The sequence below is a fragment of the Gorilla gorilla genome, chromosome 11, assembly GCF_029281585.2.
Source record: "Gorilla gorilla gorilla isolate KB3781 chromosome 11, NHGRI_mGorGor1-v2.1_pri, whole genome shotgun sequence".
Lineage (NCBI taxonomy): Eukaryota > Metazoa > Chordata > Mammalia > Primates > Hominidae > Gorilla > Gorilla gorilla.
Genome location: NC_073235.2, coordinates 61,114,598 through 61,137,518, shown reverse-complemented (window position 1 = coordinate 61,137,518; position 22,921 = coordinate 61,114,598). Strand labels below are relative to the sequence as shown.

Sequence of the window (22,921 nt, the reverse complement as noted above, 5' to 3'; positions counted from 1 at the left end):
AGGTAAGCCAGGAGTTTGAATACGTGTGAAAATATGGCGCTGTTAACAGAAATGAGGAAGTCAAGGGGGTGGTGGGGAGAATCAGTGCCATAAAACTGTCTGCTGGGCTAATCAATTGCCCAAGCTTTCTAACAGGGCTGAAGGCTGTCAACAAATTACGAAATCTAAGTGAAACTGAAATAATGGGAAAACAATTACGAGACAGGGATAAAACTACTATCCTCAGTTATAGAAAAATACCTTTCTCTGGAAAATTCTGAGGAAAACAAGTTGTGGTGGTATATAGCCATTCCCAGAGTTTCTAAGATGCCACTATCTGAGCAGAGTTCCTGAAACCTGTGCAGTGACCCCTCCATGCAGTGAGGCTCCTGGTCTATAGGTGTGGCTTGAGGCTTTCTCCTTCCTGCCCCAAAGCATGAGAGGCCAGCTGCTGCACTCCCTGCTGCCTGGCACAGAGCACTGCAGGTGGTGGACAGGCCTGCCTTGCTCACCCCTGTGTTCTCTGGGATTTCCTGCACAGCAGACGCATAATCCTCATGGGGCATGGGGGAGCTCACTCAGGTCCAGCTGTGCTCGGAACACCACCATCTCAGCTTTCAGCGCAGTGGGAAGTGGGTGCTCAGGTGGTCTGAGGGCAAGATGCTTCCTAGGAGGGAGCCGTGTGGAAGTAAGGAACTGGGCTGGCCACAGAGGCTGCACACAGGGGGCCCAGCCTGCATATTCCAGTTGAAGGTGATCATTCCTGCTGTTGAAATTTATCCCCAGTTGGGACAAGATAGATCTTTAGTGCCTTTAGAGAATATAAGGGTTAGCCCGAGTCTCTGCGATTTTGCAGGCATAAAGATGGATCACAGCACCTTTGAAAAGATCTACCAATTTTTAGAGATCCATTTACAGAATCACATTTGCATTTTAATGTATTCTTCCTTATTCTAGGTAATTTTACCACTTCATGGATATGTTTTGAGGATTAATGACATAATGTAGTTATACAGTTCTATGTTCCCTGGAAAGGCATTTCTACAGAAAATAAATAAGCTTACAATTCAGAAATGCTGACTGAGAATTGCCCATATGGGACACACAGAGTGGCTCCTTCTGTTGAAGCAGAGCTAATAAAAGGGAACAGGTCACATGAAAGGAAATTAGAGAATCCTTCTGGGGCAGAAACGGCAGTGGGGGCAGCAGCCCTGGCCACCCTTGTTCTGCAGGTTATTTCAGTGTGACACAGAATTAGGTCATTTATACTGTCACAGTTACACTATCATAGAGATTTGCCCAAGAAACTGTCACTGAAGTCATATAGTCCGCAGCTGACCTACATGTTCCAGGAACACACTTGCTCATCTGTAACTGCACTAGATCTTCAACCCAGTTGTCTGGTGCTGGCAGAAGCTTAGAGACAAAGGTGCCTCCAGCTGTAAGCTATAGAGCATCATACTCAGAAACTGCAAAGCATTTGCAGGACCTGGTCTGGGGTCTCCATATTCCCACCTTTCTTGCATTTGTAGGACGTCTAGTCAACTGAGGGAGCATGTTATTACAGGGCCTCTCTTTTGCTGAGAAGTTCCACTCTTGACTGATGTTTGAATACCCAAGTCTTATAAGTGACCTTCTGAGACTCCCTACTTGACTGCCTCCTTGTGCTTGGCACTCGGAAGCCTACACTCAAAATACAGGGTCATATTCCACTTAGAGGGTTGAATCTTTTCATACTCAAAACTATAAATCTTGAAATAGTCGCAAGACCTAAAATCACGTTTCATAGGTTTCCTAAGCAAACTGAAGCTTTATGATTATACTTGATCACTAGTTTGATATTATAGTGCTAGTGGTGAAATTCAGGGATATTTCTCTATGGTCCTGGGTAAAATTCAGAGAGTAAAGTTTATTGTGGGGCTTTTTTTCTTTTCCCTTTTTGGTGGTAATCTTAAAGAACAAGGGAAATAACATTTGTACCCTCCAGATTTAGCTCCTGTTCAGCCCTTCTCAGTGGCCAGGGTAGGCAGGGGAAGGGTCAGGGAAGAAACACCTCCAGCCTGGACATCAGGAACTCAGCCTGGAGACTTGCCTGCTCAACCTTCCTGGACTTCGGTTTCTAATCTGTAATAACAGGGGTAGACAGGAGATTTCTTTAGGGTTCTTTCCAGTTCAAAGTTCTCTACCAATTGAGAATTGGTCTATTCACAATAGACATTTTTTGTCTTCTTAGTAATTAAACTTTTAAAAATTTGTCATTTCTCATTACACATTTTCAGGGTTTGAAATGTTCAGTGAATAAGGGAATCTGTTTCTGTTGTTATTGTTTCATTTATTTTTTTGAGACAGAGTCTCTGTCGCCCAGGCTGGAGTGCAGTGGCACGATGTCGACTCGCTGCAACCTCCGCCTTTCAGGCTCAAGCGATTCTCCTGCCTCAGACTCTCTAGTAGCTGGATTACAGGCATGTGCCACCACACCCGGCTAATTTTTGTATTTTTAGTAGAGATGGAGTTTCACCATGTTGGCCTGGCTGGTCTTGAACTCCTGACCTTGAGTGATTTGCCTTCCTTGGCCTCCCAAAGTGTGGGGATTACAGGTGTGAGCCACTGCACCCAGCTATGTTTTATAAAGTGGACCAAGGGACATGGATCCTTACTGATTTGGGCTGGGAATTGGGAGGAGATGTTGCTAGATTTCTAAAAATGACCCACATAGCTTCTAACAGCCCTAGTGGCCCATAACAGTAGGACTGACTCCTCTCTGGACCAGAGCATAAATGACCTGTTTTGAAGGCATATTAGTTAGGCTAAGGGGAATGCTTCGTAAATTGTTTTCATCCTGTAACGGCAAGTAATTGTCCAAAAGGCATGTCCACTAAGCTCCTGCTTTTTATAGTATATAAGACTAATTCTTGCCAGACTGTTCTGCCCTTTGTTAAACCTTAGCCTGGCCCATCTACCCTTCCTTAGTTACAACTATTATTTTCTTATTAATTTATCATCGAATTAGAAATATGGAGCTAATGATCAGGAAAACAATACACTTCATTTCATGTTCTGTAGTGTCTGGAATCCATTGCTGGCATCCAAACATTTCACAATAAACAGTGGAAATATTTTACTTAGCTATATGGATGAATAATCACTTACTAAATTGGAAGAAATGTACATGTAGCAGTCATATGAACAAAGTCTATTATTACTGAAGAACAAAGGCTACTTTTTGGTATTTAAGAGGGTAATAGAAGTGTGACAGTTTGGGACATCTGGTACGTACATTAAAAAGCAGGCCTCCAGATTTGCGCAATATCTTCAATGTCTATAGTTTTAAAAAACGATGTTTTCAGGATGCTCAATAACTTGAAATTCATGTTTCCTAGCTTAGAAACACTATTTAATTATTTTGAACAAATGAGTTCAACATATCTTTTTTAGTGACAAGATGTTCCCATCTGTCCTCCATACTTTGTGGCCTAGCAGACATTCATTTTATAACCAAACTGGGGAACAACCATACTTCATCCAGCTTTCAAGTTTAAGTACAACAACAGCAAAAAATACTTTTGGAATAAAAGAAAAATTACCCTAAGCACTCACATATATCAGCACTTACTAAAAGAAAAGCTCATTAGGTTTCAACTGGAAAATGTTCAACACAATGAGGAAAACACAAGAATCATGTTACATACTAGAGAACCATTTTAATTAACAATGACAGCCATATTGTCTTGGGAAAATACATTTGAAGAAAAGTCCTTTTTTCCCTCTGAAAATAAAGATGTGGCCAAAAATATAGGCCCTGGGCAGTTACTGTGTTTAAAGCAAAGGCAAGGCATCTTTATAAAATACAGCTAAAATTTCTCCACTTAAGTACAGTAAAAACTGCCAAACTGAAACAAAGGGAACTAGAAAAAAAAGACTGGATTAATAACTGGGTTGAATTACTTAATATTAAGAATCAAAGAATTCCTAGTTTCAAGGGCATAGTAGTTTCTTCAAATTATATAATATTTGGAACACAATGGTTCACTGTATTTTAACATTTCATGATCCTAAGTTGACTATAATTTTCACTTAGGAATGTGTGGACCGTACCTACAAAGGCCAAGCACCGTGCAAGGCTAGCCATGGTATTTGTGAATGATACTAGCAGAACACTAAAATCTAAGGCTAATGTTCTGTTTATAGGAGATGGGCACCTGATGGGGAATGCTGGGTGACACGGTCACACAGCACCTTACAGCCTGAGTTCAGAGCAGACGTGCTTTAACGACAGTTCAGATTAGGGGCTTACTTCCTTGGTTAGGAGTGCTGGTGGCTTGATCTAGGGCGGAACTGGTCTTTTTGTAGGGCCATTCCTATGCAAAAATGACCTCCTGAGGGTCTGTATTTTTTGCCTTTTCAAGTTATATCAGATATCTTCTTGCTGCTTTCTGGATAACCTTGTTGTCCAGACTTAACCCCACCAGGTAATGAGCTTCCTGTGCTGTGGGTTCATGCATGTGATGGCAGCTACTTTGTATGGAAACTGTACAGGAGATTCATGCACTGGATGGATGACTGAACAAAATGAGTTCTGAGGTCTCCCCCAACCCTGTGGTTCTACCGTTAAAGACGGCTTGAGCATTTGATGTGAGGAAGAGTCAATGAAAGAAGAAAGAAGAGTTCAAGCATCTTTTGATGTTTTCATGCTTTAATATGTATCAAGGATCAATCACCCTTAAAATATTACTGAACATCAGTTAAGGTTGGTACCACTAAATTGTAGGACTGGGAAATGTGAGCAATTTTGCTGTCTCTATAAAGCTTAGACTATAAATACATGTACACACACAAAAAAAGCAACTATGCTAGATTTATATTGTGACTTGTTTCATGTTAGACAATGTTTAGGTATAAATCAAACACAGCTGCCATTTGGCTTTTTGAACTGGAAACTCATTTCTGAAGTCTTCTGGTCCAACCTACTTTACTTATGGCAATTGCATGAAGTGTTTACCCACTGACCACTCTCATTTCAATGTTTTGAAGAAAACATTTGATAATCAGTCCACATGTCAAAATAAATGATTAGTGGTAACAGTATATAGTTATAAAGCAATTCTTAATGTCTCCTACTCTATAAGTATGGCAAAAAATTGTTTCTTATAGCCTAAAAGCTACCGGCAGATATTTTCAAGAGAAATATCAGAGGTACTTCTTAGTTTTACATTAGAAGTGATATGATCTATTAGGAAAATAGCTCTTTTTGAATTAGAAAACACTTATATCCTCTTTTCAAGGCCAAGGTCCATGTCTTAAAACATCTTATGTTCTCTATAAAATAAGGAGGAAATAATCTAAACTAGCACTCACTTCCAGAGTGTGCTCCAGGTAACCTAGTACATAAAAGCCCTTGGTAGTAAAGTCGGGCTCTACTTAAAGTAATTTTGACTTATTTTTAAATGTAAACAAAAAAAGAGCACACAATCATGTACTTTTCTTCCTGTTTAACACTAAATCTTACAAATTCCTTGAGCTCAGCTCAGGAAAGGCACTGTAATAGTCTCTCCCAAGGAAAAAACTCAAACAGAAATTCAGAAAAGACTCATTCCTCCTATGAGAGGACAGAAGAGCAGGAAAAAGCTTCACATTAAGGATGTAAGGATCAAGTCATGATGAATCTGGCTAGTTAAATTTGAGGAGAAGCTGTGTTTTCCATGTCATTTGTCCCTGGGTCGCCACTGCTCTCTCAGGGAGTAGCGCACACGATCGACTGCAGCCCTCCTGGCTGCACGGTGTTACTATGGGAAGGCAACTGGACATGACACAGGAAGTTCAAAGTGATGGGAAGAGAAACATCAGACAAAGCAGGAAAGCACTCATGTACTGCAAATGATTCTGTCTCCTCTATGCCTCCCTAACAGTAGGCTCAGGGTAAATTTGTGGGCGTAATCACAGTGACTGTGTTGACTTCTAGGATGAACATAGCTACATTTTTATTTTTTCTTAATTCTGTTTAGCTTGCTCTAATTTTCATTTTATATCTACATGTACACGTAAACAAAAATAATTATAATTTGTTTTTTGGTGAGATGCCTCAAAAGCATTTTAGAAAGTGGGAGTACTAATTTAGAAGCGCTAAAGCATTAATAGTCAAAATACATTAAGGCAGATAGTCCATTCCAGATTTATGATTACTTGTAATGTATATTCTACTTTTGGTATTTTATTTAGAGCACAAGGGAATATTAATGTTGTATTTTGAACATTAATATCTTATGAGAAAGTTGATTCCCCTTAAATATTGGATGCAGGATAGTTTATTCATTCCCAAGTGTTATAGAAACTACAACTCTGATTTCATAGTGGAAACCTGGGGGGAATGAAATTAATTTTGAAGAAATGTTGTTTTAAAATTTTAAATTAAATATCTCAAGCATGAAAAAAGGCAAAGAAAATATAAAACAAACACCCAGGTATGCCAGCTTTGTCAAATATTAACATTTTGTCTTATGTATTTCAGAGTTCTCTAAAGAAACAGAGGTGGAATACAACCCCCAGTCCCATTTTCCTCCTTCCTCTTCACAGAGGTAACCCCTATCCTGAATCTATTTTTATTATTCCAATTAGAAATTTTAACTTTATTGCATGTGCATATATCCATATCAATCTACATATTTAAAAACTTTATTCAAATAGTATTACTCTGTAGTTATCATTCTGCAAGTATTTCTAAAGCTGCATGTATCTATGTTATGTGTAGTCTAATGTGCTTATTTTAACTGCTGTATGTGGTTTCACTGTGTGAGAGTACTGCCATTGATGTAACCATTCTTTTGTCAATGAACTCTTAGTATTTTCCCTGAATTATCTATTACAAGCAATGCTGTCATCAATGTGTCCTCCTGCAGAACCATTCTTCCAGCTCAATCTCAAGTATCCTTGAATCCAGCCACTAGCACTGCAACATCCAGGCATTACTCACTTCTCCCTCTCTCTCACTCCGCACTTCTGACCATCATGCCCAGACCACAAAATATTTCTCTGACTGCTCCACCCCACTCTTCCTTCTCATCATTAAAATAGTTCAAGCTGTTATCAGTAGACTGTTGGTCTGTTCATAGGCCTCCCAGGCTCTCCCACTTCATATCAATCCTCTACCCTGCTGCCTGCTGGAAGAACGCATTTAAAGGCCTAAACTGGCCATGCCATACCCCAGTGTCCCTACTGCATGTGGGACACAATTAAGTTCCTTATCAAAGTTCCCTAAATGGGCGGGGTGCAGTGGCTCACACCTGTAATCTCAGCACTTTGAGAGGCTGAGGCGGGCGGATCACCTGAGGTCAGAAGTTGGAGACCAGTCTGGCCAACATGGTGAGACTCCATCTCTACTAAAAATACAAAAATTAGCTGGGTTTGGTGGCGCGTGTGTGTAATCCCAGTTACTCAGGAGGCTGAGGCGAGAGAATCGCTTGAACCCGGGAGGCAGAGGCTGCAGTGAGTTCAAATCATGCCATTGCATCCCAGCCTGGGTGACAGAGCAAGACTCCGTCTAAAAAAAAAGTTCCCTAAATGAAGACTCTCTCTCTCTCTGGCCTTGTTTTCTTTTTTTTTTTTTGACACAGGGCCTCACTTGTTATCCAGGCTGGAGTGCAGTGGTGTGATCATGGCTCACTGCAGCCTCAACCTCCTGGGCTTAAGTGATCCCCCTACTTCAGACTCCCAAGTACCTGGAACCACAGGCATGTGCCACCACATCCAGCTACTTATTTTTATTTTTTGTAGAGATGTGGTCTCCCTGTGTTGCCCAGGTTGGTCTTGGACTCCTGGCCTCAAGTGACCCTCTTGCCTCGGTCTCCCAAAGTGTTGTGATTACAGGTGTGAGCTACCACACTTGGCCCTCACTAGGTTTTAACACAGCAGCCCCCTCTTGCTGGTAGCTCCAGAACTATATCCCATGCTGTTTCGGAGCTTGTAACTAGAAAGACCTCTGCCTATCCAGCCAATGCTTCCTCATCCTTTAGGCCAACTTCAGTTTCATGTCACCCAGGGAACTTCGTTACCCATCCTCTGCGCCCAGTGCAACCTCTGTTGAGTGAGACTTGCCACATTTCCCTGATGCTCACAAAACCACCTGTGTTCCTCACCAATCTGAGGGTGACTTAAGCGCAGGCACTGGGTTTTATTCATCTTTCTATCCCTGGGGCCTAGTAAAGTACGTGGGAATACAAACAGGCACTCAGACACCAGCTGAACTAACGTAAAAGACTGCCAATCCATTAAGTATATTTTACTTTCATAATATAGGATAGTCTATTTAATACAACTAGATTTACTATGAAATACATGTAAAAAATGTCATATTTAGTCCTCCATGAAAAAGACATCTGTTAGCTGATATTTACAAATTAATAAGTACAATAACTTATACTAATAGAGATGACCGCATTCTAAACGGTTTCTGCCTCATTAGACTAAATAATTCTCAGCCTTCACAGTTGTGAGCACTATATATATCTCATTATCTATTACCTGGAACCTCCAACTCTTCCATAGTGCCACTATACAAGGGCACAGTCCAGACTGTTTTCAACATTTCCTCTAGGACAAGATCACATTCTATACCTACCTGTAACAAGCTCCCTTACTTCTGCATCAATAGATTTTCTCAACAGTCGCAACAAGGCAGGTATCCCACCAACATTCTTCATTGCTATTTTATTTTCATCTGTAGACTTGCCAAAAACGAGGTTTCGAAGGGCACCACAAGCATTCTTCTGAACTTCCAAAACTCTGTGGTCCAGAAGGTCAACCAGATGCTTGATTCCCCCTAACCTACACACCTAGAATGAAAAATATTAGGTACCAGGCCTAAGTAACATGCAATTAATCAGTGATCAAACAGAAGTCTGTTATGGAGAGATCACAGGATGTGGATATCTCTAGACCATTTCAAAGGTTACTTTTTATTCCAAATAAGACAACTTTTATAAATTCTAAGGAGAGGCCAGGTGCGGTGGCTCATGCCTGTAATCTCAGCACATTGGGAGGCCAAGAAGGGCGGATCACTTGAGGTCAGGAGTTCAAGACCAGCCTGGCCAACATGATGAAACCCCGTCTCTACTAAAAATAGAGAAAACTTAGCTGGGTGTCGAGGCACACGCCTGTAATCCCAACTACTTGGAAGGCTGAGGCACAAGAATCGCTTGAACCTGGGAGGTGGAGGTTGCAGTGAGCCAAGATTGCACCACTGCACTCCAGCCTGGGCAACAGAGTGAGACTCTGTGCCCCCCCACCCCAAAAAAATAGAATTCTAAGGACACTCTTGTAGATGATACTTTTCCTGGGTTCACGGCTTCAAAAAGAGATAGGAGATCTAAATGGTTTAATGTCCATCGGCAGGCAGCACAGTCCTCCTCCAACCCTCAGAACACACATCAAGAATTGTGCTTTCACTCCAGCAGTGCAATGTGCAAATACACAAACATAGTAAAGCTATCTGCAGGGCTTGAGGCAATATAGGAAATAATTTTTGACTTAAGTTACTTAGTTTCTAGAATGAGTTCTCTACGCTACTCTCCTTAAATTTTCTTCCATTTGTCAATTCATTAGTACATTATTTGAGTATTTCTGGGCTTTATTTACTACATTCACTTTTAGGTCTGGAGCTGGTATGCTGTTTTGCACATTAAAATGATGAAAAACACTTCAGTTTTATATAACACAGTGGGTCAGAAGAAGGCTTGAAATGTTAAAGGAAGAATCTATATGTTATATAGAATTATAGCCAATAACCAGTAACTTGCTATGTTTCTATAAATACCAAAAAAACCTTGAAATAAAATATTCATGTATGTTCAGCATTAGTGATGGTTATAATCCTCTATAACTTATTTATAGTTGGCACCAATCTGACTAGAATCCCATAAAACACATTGGCTCACTAGTTCAATGAATACTATAATTTTTACCTAATAATTTTTTTTTTTTTTTGAGACAGAGTCTCGCTCCTAGGCTGTAGTGCAGTGGCTTGATCTCGGCTCACTGCAACCTCCTTCTCCCAGGTTCAAGTGATTCTCCCGCCTCAGCCTTCTGAGTAGCGGGGATTACAGGCCATGCACCACCATGTCCAGCTAATTTTTGTGTTTTTAGTAGAGACGGGGTTTCACCATGTTGGCCAGGCTGGTCTTGAATTCCTGACCTCAGGTGATCTGCCAGCCTCTGTCTCCCAAAGTGCTGAGATTATAGGCATGAGCCACTGTGCCTGGCCTAAAATATTTTTAAAATGCAAGTTAAATTGATTTTTGCTTCATGGTTTTATAAATAAGCTAATGAAGCAGACATACGATTTGAAAATGCTGAAAGCACTCCAAGAAATATATGTATCCTAGTTTTTCCTGAGAGATACTGAAATGCATAGTTAAGTGAAAGAGTATCTGGTATCAAAATACCCCTTTAAAAAGACTCTTGAATTACACTGGGTAATTTCTTAAATACAGAAGCACGTGGCTGTTAAATGCAAAGGCATTATTTTCCCCAGTCATCCCAGGCACCATGTCCTGTACCTCCATCTTCACTTTGTTGTCACCAAAGCACAGGTGCTGCAGGTAGGCCGCTGCATTTGCCTGAACAGATGGGAACTGGTGCTGAAGCATGTGAATGACCTCAGGCAACTCAGGATCACGCCAGGCAAACTCCCTACATGAGAAAAACATGGCTTCAGAAAGGAATGCCCATGTTGTAAAAATACACTGAACAAAAACACTTGTTATAAGGAAAAAAAGCTCAGCTGAGACAAAAATGGGAAGTTACAAAAATCCTAAAAAATACATACCTAAATAATTTTTCCCCCTGATGAACATATGCAGAGGCCCAGATGCTTATGATCTTAAAGAAATCATGACGCACAGATGCACAGAAAGAGATTCCGGGGAACAAAGAAAATTCTTAATATAAGTAACTTCCACTCTCATGTTCCTCCTCCTCATTCTAATTTTATGTCTTTCTACCTATGTAAGAAATCTGCAGGTGCAAGGCTCAGGTAAACACGTGCACTGTAGCGAAGTGAGATGTCATGCCTGAAGGGAGAGGAAGGGCTGGTGGGAACAGACAGGGCTGGCATCAGCCTAGAAATCACAAACATTGTGGGCCTGAGGATTTTTAAGAAACAATGTTTATGGTTGCTCTTGAGTATAACACAGAAACACAGAAAACTATAAACAAGTATTTGACCAGTCATCCTATATTCAGGATTACTGCTGACATTTCCTGTTTTTCTATGTATGTGTGCAAATGTGCACACATGTGTGGGTTTGGAATTTTTTCCATAAAACTGGATTATTAAATAGTAGTTAATATTTCATAAACCCCTATCCTGTGTCAGGCACTATTCCAGGCATTTTATATATATTTATTAATTTATTCTTACGGCAACCTTAGAGAAACGGAAGTTGAGCCAGAAAGGCCATGCGCCTGGCCACGTGGCTGTAAACTGCGAAGCGGTACCATGCCTTCAGAGTCTGTGCCCTCCAACACTATGCTATACCATTTTTTTGAACAATGAATATATAATCATGCTATGTATATATACTTTTATACTTTCCTTTTTTTCAGCTAACATCCATTTTCAGGATTTTCTAATGTCATCTGACTGGTGTACTGTTTGGAATTCTTGTTAAATGTGAGTTTGTGCTTATATTATGTGAAAAGCAGACTGTTAGAAAATGGCTCACAGAACAACAAATATGCAGACTCTGATTACAGGATAAAGTTAGTTGTTTATTAAAAAAAAGAATTCATACTGAGTAAACCTTTAAAATTATCTTTAAAATTAACGACCGAGTGATAATTCTCCTGCCTGGTTTTTCAAGCCTTAGAGTCTCTCTTGATCTGGGAAGGCTCCATGTATTAACTTGTTAGACCCCTGCAAAGGGGCATGTCATCCCACACCTGTGTGCACACACGCAAACACACATGCATGCACACACACACACACACACACCTCATGCATTCAGTTAGTGAATTCTTACTGTGCTATGGTGCCGGAGATACAAATATTGGTAAGATACGATTCTATTTACAGGGTCTTCTATGCCAAAGTAAAAAGTTTAGTCTTAATACCAATAACAGGAGTTATCCTTTATTGAGTTTACTTATATCAGGCTTTGTGCCAAGAACTTTACCTTCATTATCTCATTTACCTTTACTGTTGCCTCATGAGGTAAGCACTATTAAAATAACATTAGATACAGATAAGGAACTCAGGATTAGTAATTAGTGATGGAGGTTAGTGAAACCCAGGTGGTCTATGTGTGTGCCTACACATAAGGAATGAAGGCTGTGAAGCAGGAGAGTAAGAGGATGTGACATGGTCACATTTATACAGATGATAACTCTAGTGGCCAAGGAAAGAATGCCCTAGAATACAAAAAGATGGGTGTCATGCAGATTACCCACTATCTGCACAGGAATCTATACATCTGCTTGAAACGAAATAGGCTTCTCTTTGATTCCTCTCTTTTCCTCATCTTCCCTCATGGAATCCATCAGCAAGTTCTGTTGACTATCTACAAAATATTTAACATATACCAAATCCATTCATTTTCTCCATTTTGCCCAGAACAGTCTAACAGTTTCCTACATGTTCTCTCTGCTTCTAATATTATCCCCTCACCCCACCTGCACCCCCAATCCATTCTTCATACAGCAGCCAGATGATCTAAAAACTGAAGTCAGGTGTGAGATGGAGTTTCTGGCTTGGTGAACAGGCTGGATGGTGATGTCATTAACAGCCATTAAGAATACAGCAAATGCCAAGGGAGGCAGGATAATAGCAGAAAAAGCACAGAATATGGAGTTAGATTGCCTGGGTTTCAGTCTTGGGTCCTTCCATTTCTGTGTGATTTTGAAAACCAATTAATTATTTGGAGCTTCAGTTTCCTCAACTGTAAAACAAGATCAATGAAACTAATATTTCAATCTTCACTGGTTGGTTGTGATGATTAAATATGATGATGAATACTAAAATATTTTATATATTTTTACTTCTGACACAGATGTTTTATTAATATTCATCATCCCTAAAAAATGAGCTATTCTAAATAGATGAATTCCTGGTAACAAATAGTGTTCCTTTTATATATGGAAACTGTATCAATCGTTTCTCAGAAAATCTGTCTAAAGCCTATTATGTAAATCTCTGTTGTAATTAACAGAGTGCAAGGAGTGTGATTTACTCTTTCTTTGATTGCTCACAATCATTACAAATACACATTTTTGTCCTCTTTAAATGGGACACTGAGGGTCAAGATTTCCTGACATCCCCGGTGCCATGAGGGCCAGACAGCCCCGAGGGTGGGCTCCTGCCAGAGCTGGGCAATTAGGCTTGCTTGGCTTCAATTCCAACCTTGATGAAAATTCAGTAGAAATTTACCCTGGAAAAACTGCTATCAATTTGTAGGCTGGCTGGATGGCATCAATGCCTGCCAGGATTTGCTTCAGTATAACCTAAGCCCAGACTTCTGTTTCCAGCCATGATAGACTAACTCGTACTGGATTTCGCCCTCCCACCATAAACAATTATAAAAGTGAATTTAGCTAAATGTAGGAGAAAACTGTTTTTAGACCCTCGAAAACAGGCAACACAAGAATATAATCCTTGAGAGGAGGGAAACATCAACGAGTCCCATGTTTACCTGGCTTTCTGCCTGGGGGCACTTTCTGGACCAAGACACAGGAAGCTGAGGCCAAGTAGTATGTGACGGATTTAGTGAGCTGAGGCAGGGAGCGAGTGGAATTTGTGGGTGCCAAAGTGGTTAGAATGTGCAAGGCAGAGTACTGGAGACAAGGGAGCTAAGCAGAGGTGATTCTCCGGGTTTGCGTGTGGACTATCCGAAGTCCTTAGTTGTACCCTGAGCCGTAGGGCACATGCACAGGTCTGGTGGAGAGTGGCTGCTGCACGACTCAATGCTGAACAGGTACCAGGTGATGTGGACTCCCAGCCTAGTCAGAGTGCAGACCTCACTGAACACCTTGGGAATTTAGTCAAGACTCCACAAAGGCCAAGTTTTAGGGGTAAGGATCATGTTCTAAGGCTTCAAAGAAATATGAACTAGACCTAACAATGAACAAAACCAATCTTGATGGGATTGAAAGGATCTGCCAGCAATTTAGTTCTCTGCCACAACAAAACTCAGCACCCTAACAGGAGACAACTTAATCCAGATTCCCTATAATGTATCATCTACAACCGTCAGTATATAATTTAAAATGACTAAACATGAGAAGAAACAGAAACATATGACTTATAAACATGTAAAAAAGGCAACCAATAGAAACAGACCCAGACTCACCCCAGATGTTGAACTTATCAGAGGAAATATTTTAAATGGTTATGATAAATGTGTTCAAAGACTTAAAGAAAAAGATGTATATAAGGAGTGAAGAGATGGAGAATCTCATAGGAACATGGAATATATAAAAGGAACCAAATTCAAGGATTGGAAATAAAAACAAATTTGCAAGGGCTTCACAATAGATTGTAGTCTATAGGACAAAGAACACTCAATTTGAAGGCATTAATAAAAATTTTTGATTACAAGAATATGGGAAAAAAGATTTAAAAAATGAAGACCGATTCAGTAATCTGCAAAATAATAAAGTGATCCTATGTGTTTAACTCAAGTCCTAGAATGAGAAAAGAGAGTTTGGGGCAGAAAAAAAAACTTAAAGAATTAATGGCTGAAAATTTCCCAATTTTGACAAAAACATCAACCCACATTCCAAGAATCTCAGTGAACCCTAAGCAGGTTAAATGCAGAGAAAATTATACTTAGGCTCACCAGAATAAAACAGCTGAAAGCTAGAGAAAAATCTGAAAAGCAGCCAAAGAAAAGACACATTACATAATGAGAAGAATGCACATGATGTCTGCCTTATCAACAGAAACAACGGAGGTCTGAAGACAATGAATGACATCTTTTAAAATACAGAAAGAAAAAAATGCACACCTGTAAATCCTGAATTATATATCTAGCAAAAAAAAAATCCTTTAAAAAAACAAGTGAAATATTTTCAGATAAACTAAAGCTGAGAGAATTTGTTACAAGCAGAGATGCAAGACAAGAAAGGCTAAAGGAAGTTCTTTAGGCCAAAGGGAAATGAGTTGAGATGGAAACATGAATACACAGGAAGTCTTTTACGCTACTCCTTTCAGAAGCATCATTGATGTTATTAATAAATATGGTTTCCAAACAGACAACTATAAAAAAACTCACAGATTTCCTTTTATACAGTAAAGATCAATAACTTCCTCAGTCTTAAAGAGAATTTTTCAGGCCAACTGTAATGTAGCATTTATAATAAAGGCTTACAAGTGAATAAAACTATTACTTCAAATTGCTATTTTCAAAACTAAAAATTAACAGTTGTCATGAGCTTTTAATTTTGGTTTAAATATTCAAACTTCAAAGTCACCTGAATTCCAGTTTCAGCTAGAATAAATGCACCTACCAAATAATCACTTATTCACCTTACAAAATGCATTATCAGTAAAGTTTCACATAATCAAAGCTAGCCATCAGTTTTATGCATTAGACTATGAAATTATCACACTATGAATAGCTGAGGTATATTATCATACATGAAGTCCTTGTTTACAGAGAATCAACTCATATTAGAGGTCAAAACTGAAGTCTTCAGGGACACACATTAAACTCAAAGTTCTCATCACACTTCACTGCCTTTCTAGGTAGCTATTATTTTCTCTTCAGGTCCAGCCAAGGGATGGTCTAAATTACCTACAATTCAAAACTCTTTTGGGAATTTCTGCATCTATTTGGGTGCCTTAGGCCTTTGTCATTTTGAGGATTTGAAAAAACAAAATCAGTAAGAGTATCTCTGACAAGCTGTAGGTGTTATTAGACAAGTTATTTTTGAAACTCCTTAAAAATGACAAAAAGGTGGCAAACCAGGAGTAGCAGAACCAAATGCATTTATATAGCTTAAAGAATTTCAGGAATAGAAGTGAATAAGTGAAGCGGTTTTAGTGAAGCAGTGGATTTCCCACTCAACTTTAAAGTATCTTTAGTCATTTTGTTTTAATGACCAAAACCTCACTCATCATTTTAATTCACATTCATTAAAACAAGTTGGTAGGCTGCTAAAAATGAATTGATAATTATAACAATTTTCCAGTGAAGCAACTATTTGTGGGCGAAGAGTGAATGAAATCTTGCATACACGCCTTAAAATAACACTAAAGCTGCTTAAAATTTAGCAACAATTTCACTCTTTCAGAAATGAAAATTCTTTTAGTTTCAAAATATCTTTATTTCCTGAATATTTTAAATGGCTTTAAGGACAAGGTCAGTTTTTCAAAATCAATCAAGTATTAAATGACTCATATTATCTTAATAAAAAATGCTGTCTACAGGGCCAAACAAAATCAGAAGGAGGAAACGTCTATGATTTGCCAAACACTTTTTGCTTATTAGACAGAATTTCTTATAAAGACTGTCTTCTCCTAAATGTCAGAAAGTGTTTTCAAAGGACCTGGTTAATAACAGCGTTATATATTGTTGACCACTATGATTGAAAACATATATAACACGGGTCTTTCTCTAGTTTGTAATAACCAAATCCATTTTTTGAAGCTGTTACCGAAGAAGTCGGTCAGGATAAGGGCAAAGGGAAAACTGATCTTTCAAAGCCTTGTTTAATTCTAAGAGGCTATTCCAGGTCGTTGTCTTGATGAAATATTTCAGTGATGAATGCTGCAGATATTCCCACGGATCTGTGCCTTCTCTAACTTATTATGAAAGGATGGAAAGAAGGAATCTATCTTTAAAATGAAATTAACCTCAATGACCTATATAGCTGGAATACAACTGGAAGTATTAATATATATGGAATTAATGATAGTATAATGATAGTATAATAGACTTAGCAACTTAAAAAAGTCAAAATGGAGGAACTGGCTGACTCCTGCAATACTGTAGCCTTCTAGAGACTCCTAACTGGTACTCGCCTGGGGTCCTTCTGAATGCTGTCTATCGATGGGGATCTTGTGGTGCCATCATCAGCCGGCACTGCATGCTGAAGCCTGTTATAATTGCACTCTTGCACTCGGTATTGTATCGGCCTGTAGGGCTCCGCGTAGGTAGCTGTTGTGTTCAGAGCATAATTATTTCTTTGGTATGTAAGGGTACTTCGTTGGCTGGATGTCCTTTGTAGATTTCCAATACCTACTAGAAAGTCAACATTTTGAAAAAGATTAGTATGTTCTCCATGAGATCACACTTTAATTAAAGGTAAAACATTTTTAATTTTAAGGACTATATTTTTTGGCAATTATATAAATCGCTTACTTTTAGATTTTAAAACTCTACCTTATTAGTGCTAAAAAGGGTACCTAAGTTTTTAACGTACATAAATATTTTGTTAATTTTTTAGCAAGAAACAGCAAAAGTGAAACTACAAATCTGCTTATATAGTATGTTCATTGAGGTTCAGTAACAAAACTGAGAGAAATACAAGAATCTTAGAGATAAATGATAAAATAGCAAAATTTATTAATTTCATTCTAGTGGTAAAAACAAGATGTTTATTCAAATTTGTAAGTAATTAAAACCATCAAAATTTTAACACTTCGTGTACCCAGGTTACTTATTTTATTCTACAGTAGTCCATCCTTATCTTTTGGTTTTGCTTTCCATGGTTTCAGTTACCCGTGGTCAATTATCCAAAAATATCAAATGGAAAATTCCAGAAATAAGTAATTCATAAGTTTTAAATTGCACACCATTCTGAGTAACATGATGAAATCTGTGCCATTCAGCTGTGATCCCACTGGGACGTGAATAATCCCTTTGTCCAGTGTACCCCTGCTAAAGATGCTACTAGTCTGTTAGTCACTTAGCAGCTGTCTTGACTATTAGATCTACTGTCTCAGTACTGCAGTGCTTGTGTTTAAACAATCCTTATTTTACTTAATTGTTCTATTTCATTCTTTGTTATTGTTGTTAATCTCTTACTGTGCCTGATTTATAAATTAAAGTTTATCACATGAATGAATGTATAGGAAAATACATAGTATATACAGGGTTCAGTACCATCTGCCATTTCAGGCATCCACTGATGGTTTTGGAACGTATTCCCCATGGATATAGAGAGACTATTATACATTTTATTTCTAGACCTGTGGATTGTAATAACACTGGAAAATCTACTTCACAAGAGGGAAAGAAGACTGATATATCAAATGATTCTACAGCTACTCCCCTAAATTACCGTATGATGCTATTATAAAGATACTCTACACTGTATTTAAAATGACTTTACTAATTATTTCAGTGGGTATCCCTCCAGTAACTGTGTACATATCTTCCTGCAATTAAAAAGATTTTAAACAATATCTATTTCTTAGTCTTATTAAAGGAATTCCTCAATTTACAGACATAAGGAAAAGCGAAATATTTCTTTATTAACGTCTATTAGAAATGGTACATTTTATTAGAAGATAAATCCCTCAGTGGATCAAACTGTCAGTTTCCTGCAAAGAACAAATTCAGATACAGTCTTCCCCACTCTGGTGTTCTAGAGTTGTACCTTTGAGGGGTTATTATTGCTACCTAGGGTTCATTTGTAAGCATGTTAATAAATTTGTGATACTTACTAAAAAAAAAAAGTAGTCTTGAGACTCCATGAGCTAGCCGTGCAGCACAACCTGGCAGCTCACACCACCATGGGCTACAGCATCTGCTGTATGAGCCTTGATGGTATGGCATAAACATGAGGACTGGTGGTACAAGGGTGTGATGCTCCAGCTCCCTGCTTTTATAAATGTCGCTATTGAATCCTGTACCAGTTTGAGTCCATTGCAAGGGGTATCTATTTCACATTCTACATTTAACTATTCAGAGAACATCCAACATTAAAAAAGGAGTAATGCCAAATACACTTGGGCTTCATGCTTGCTAAATCAAAGATGGCCAAGTAACTCATGTATGGATTTTCTCCAAAAACTTGTTCGGCAAAAGAATTACAAAGAAATATTCCAACAAGGCTTTCCTTTTGATACTGAATATGCATCTAACCCGAGGAGAGTCAGATTTACAGTTTTACAAACTTATTCCTGAATTAACAGTATAATCACTATGTTCATTGATTAGAATGTACTAAGGTAAAAATATATCACCTATAAATAGGTACTAAATGAACCTGTTTTATTGCTTATTGATCTGCTGTCACAGCTGCTTATCTGACAACCAAATGGGCAACATGATTTCCTTCTAACAGGGAACCCAATCTCAATAAAACGCTTCTACTGTGGGGCCTATGAAATCAGGAAACCAGTAAACAGAGTTGATGCCCACCTGAACCTGTGCGATACAACGCCGTCTGCGATCCTTGGAGCTCCACAGTTCCATGGTTTGGGCTGCGGTACACTGGGCTGTAATAGGTCCTCCCCTCATATATAGGAGTAATGTGCAAGTCGGGAGACACGGCAGAACGAAGGTCTTGCCCAAGCTGACTATGCTGACTAGCATAGGAACTCCGTAAGCCTAGAGGCACAAAAATTACATCGTTAAGAACTGAGACAATCACAGTGAGGTTAAAAACATAAACCCTAATTAAATTCCTAACCCCTGTAATCCCAGCACTTTGGGAGACAGAGGTGGGAGAATGGCTTGAGCCCAGGAATTTGAGACCAGTCTGGGAACAGAGTGAGACCCCATCTCCACAAAAAATAATTAAAAAAAAAATTAGTTGGGTGTGGTGGTGTATGTCTGTGATCCCAGCTACTCAGGAGGCTGAAACTGGAAGATTGCTTGAACCCAGAATGTCAAGGCTGCAGTGAGCCATGATCACACCACTGCACTCCAGCCTGGGTGACCAGGTAAGGCCCTGTCTCAAAATAAATAAATACACATATACATACATAGATATATACTAAGAAAATCCTAACCAATAGGACCAAGTGTTAAGTCTAAACACTAAAACTAGTAAGTTTTACCAAAGAGAAATGCCACACGTGAAAAGGACTGCATATATATATTTTAAATACAACTTTCTCTGCCGGGCGCGGTGGCTCATGCCTGTAATCCCAGCACTTTGGGAAGCCGAGGAGGGTGGATCACGAGGTCAGGAGATCGAGATCAACCTGGCTAACATGGTGAAACCCCGTCTCTACTAAAAATACAAAAAAAAAAATTAGCCAGGCGTGGTGGCGGGAGACTGTAGTCCCAGCTACTCGGGAGGCTGAGGCAGGAGAATGGCGTGAACCCGGAAGGCGGAGCTTGCAGTGAGCCAAGATCGCGCCACTGCACTCCAGCCTGGGCAACAGAGCGAGACTCCGTCTCAAAAACAAACAAACAAACAAACAAACAAACAAACAAACAAACAAAAACACTTTCTCTTGGCAGCAGGATGAAAGTAGGTTTTCTAAGAAAAATAACAAAAAATTAAATGATTTGATACACTGAGATTCATCCTCCAGTAAGCTATTTTATGATGCTGATCAAACAGAGAATGACTTATTATTATATCATTTTCACTTTAAAAGCTTTATATGAGCAGTGGTTCATGCTGCTCTCTTCCTATCCTGCGGACCTGCCAGTCTCATTCAGTGGACAATCAGTTGCTCTCTGGGCACAAAGCCCACCATCTCGCACCTCTTTGAATCCCAACATCTAAGAGAACGCCTATATAATGTACTTGGTAAAGGCTGATGTTTAAAAGCTGTTTTGAAATGTCAATTAACTCACATATAATTTTTACAGAAAAACACTGGAAGTTTTGTGCTATAAGTTTTGTAATATTATCAGTGAACTAACATTATTATGAAATACTATTTATCATTGTTTTTCCTTTCTTTTAAAAAAAATCAAACCCAAAAACTGAAAAACTGTTTTTATAAGAACTCACATACCAGATTCTTGTTTACTTTCTTTCTAGTATAAAGAAAAAGTACAAAGTTAGTAGTACATGAACATTAAATCATTTTAAATATTTTGATTCAAACTGCTAATAACTAATGTTTACACATGGGACTCATGATAAAAAGGTATACTTCAAACCCAAACATTTCAATTTCTTAAAAAGACTGAATATTTTCTATATTATGATGCTCAGAAGTTTGTGACTTCCATTATTGGTAAGTAAAGTCTGTGACTTGTAAAAATATCAATTAAGGGTATATCCCAAATATAAGAGAAAGCATAAACATATATGAAGCCAGTCAGCATATATTTGCTTTTAACAAAATGGCAAATCATTAACAAAGTAAGTAATTATAAAAAGGTAAGATTGGCCAGGCACGGTGGCGCATGCCTGTAATTCCAGCACTTTGGGAGGCTGAGGCACGTAGATCACGAGGTCAGGAGTTCAAGACAAGCCTGGCCAAGGTGGTGAAACCCTGACTCTACTAAAAACACAAAAATTAGCTGGGCATGGTGGCAGGCTCCTGTAATCCCAGCTGAGGCTGGGCAGAGAATTGCTTGAACCTGGGAGGCTGAGGCACAGAACTGCTTCAATCTGGGGGCGGGAGGTTGCAGTGAGCCGAGATCACGCCACTGCACGTCAGCCTGGGCAACAGAGTGAGAGTCTGTCTCCAAAAAAAAAAAAAAAAAAAAAAAAGATTGCTCCCATCCTGTTAGTTCAGTTAATCAAATCACAACTAAAAGCAAATGGGCCTGAATAAGAGTGCTAATTACATGTTGCTTAGTGAGGAGAGGCAAGAAAGTTAACACATGCATAAAGCTTCTAAAGTGAATGATTATTACCTACCCTGGACAGCAATGTGACATGGAAAGAAACTAAACGAATCAATGTGGGTTTTAGCTACTGGCTCCCCTCTTGCTATAATGAAGACGACAGGTTTATACGATCTCATAACTGGGAGATTATCCAGCCAAACCTCATTTCAAAACCGAGGAAACAGAGTCCAAAAGGAAATGTGATTCGCCCCCATTAGAGAGCTACTTCCTTGCCGAGCTGACAGGAAAGCACAGGTCAGTGTTCTGTCATTATACACCCGATACTGGACACAGCTATCCCTCATGGAGCAATGGCACATGGTGAGGAAAAGTCTGAACTCCACAGAGCCCTCCACAAACACCAGGTTAAAGAGGAAGGTAAGCACACCAAGGAGGGGGCCATGGAAACCAACTTTAAAGATGACACTGTGATTGCTATTGCAAAATTCCCTTTTGAGGATTTCAGCTTTTTAGGCACTGGCCAATTTCTCATTATTATTATCATTTTTAGCAGAGTCTAAGCTCTATTTCTTTATGGAGCCCATGAATACCTTAGACAAAAGTGCACAGTTTTTGTTAACAGTGACATAAAGCAGACAGGTGAATGTACCTAGTCCTCGATAATCTTATCATTATGAGGTGCTATTGTAACACCCAACAGAGCCACACACACTCACGACTCAGTGCAAGACACTGAGGATCATTTACACTTGGACAGAGCCAAGCCGAAGACTGGATGCTTCTGACATCGGTTGAGTCCTCATGTTTCCACTACTGCACAGGGATGTGAAATAAGACAAAGCATTCTGCATCACGATTACAATGTTATATTCTCATTTTACAAGTATCTGGCTGGATTCGTCACTGGAATCCATGCAATCTGAAAGGTTTTGTAAGCACAGACTATGATTTCATGAGAAAGGTAACAAAATGAGCTTTTTGCATTTAGAAATATAAAAAATAACCAGTAGATGTTCACTCGTTATAGGATCATTAGTAAATTGGAATTACTATTATGTGATAGGCTATAATGGGAAATAAAAGACTTAGAACTTTAGTGGGATGTAGCACTTTCTTGACATTAAGAATCCTTCTGAATGACATAATAAACAGTAGTAAACTATTTTTGTTTACCCGCTCGTGTGTTTAAAAACACAAGTACACAGTCCTATAGATTAGCATTTTAAAAAATTACAGTAAATAGC

At 39.0% G+C, this 22,921-nt stretch overlaps 1 protein-coding gene across 6 annotated transcripts in view; it reads right to left on the bottom strand.

The window, feature by feature from the left end:
- The window catches only part of PKP4 (plakophilin 4), a 224,596-nt gene that overhangs the window by 30,098 nt on the left and 171,577 nt on the right, over positions 1 to 22,921 (bottom strand). For 3 of the 6 annotated variants that reach the window (XM_031008474.3, XM_055380205.2, XM_063694858.1), the window contains 4 exons: positions 19,335 to 19,523; positions 16,988 to 17,207; positions 10,527 to 10,659; positions 8,591 to 8,804 (listed from right to left, as the gene is read on the bottom strand). In XM_031008474.3, the coding sequence (XP_030864334.1) occupies positions 8,591 to 8,804; positions 10,527 to 10,659; positions 16,988 to 17,207; positions 19,335 to 19,523 (756 nt within the window). The remainder of the gene's footprint in view (positions 1 to 8,590; positions 8,805 to 10,526; positions 10,660 to 16,987; positions 17,208 to 19,334; positions 19,524 to 22,921) is intronic. The other 3 variants (XM_063694857.1, XM_063694860.1, XM_063694859.1) reach the window with 1 other exon arrangement.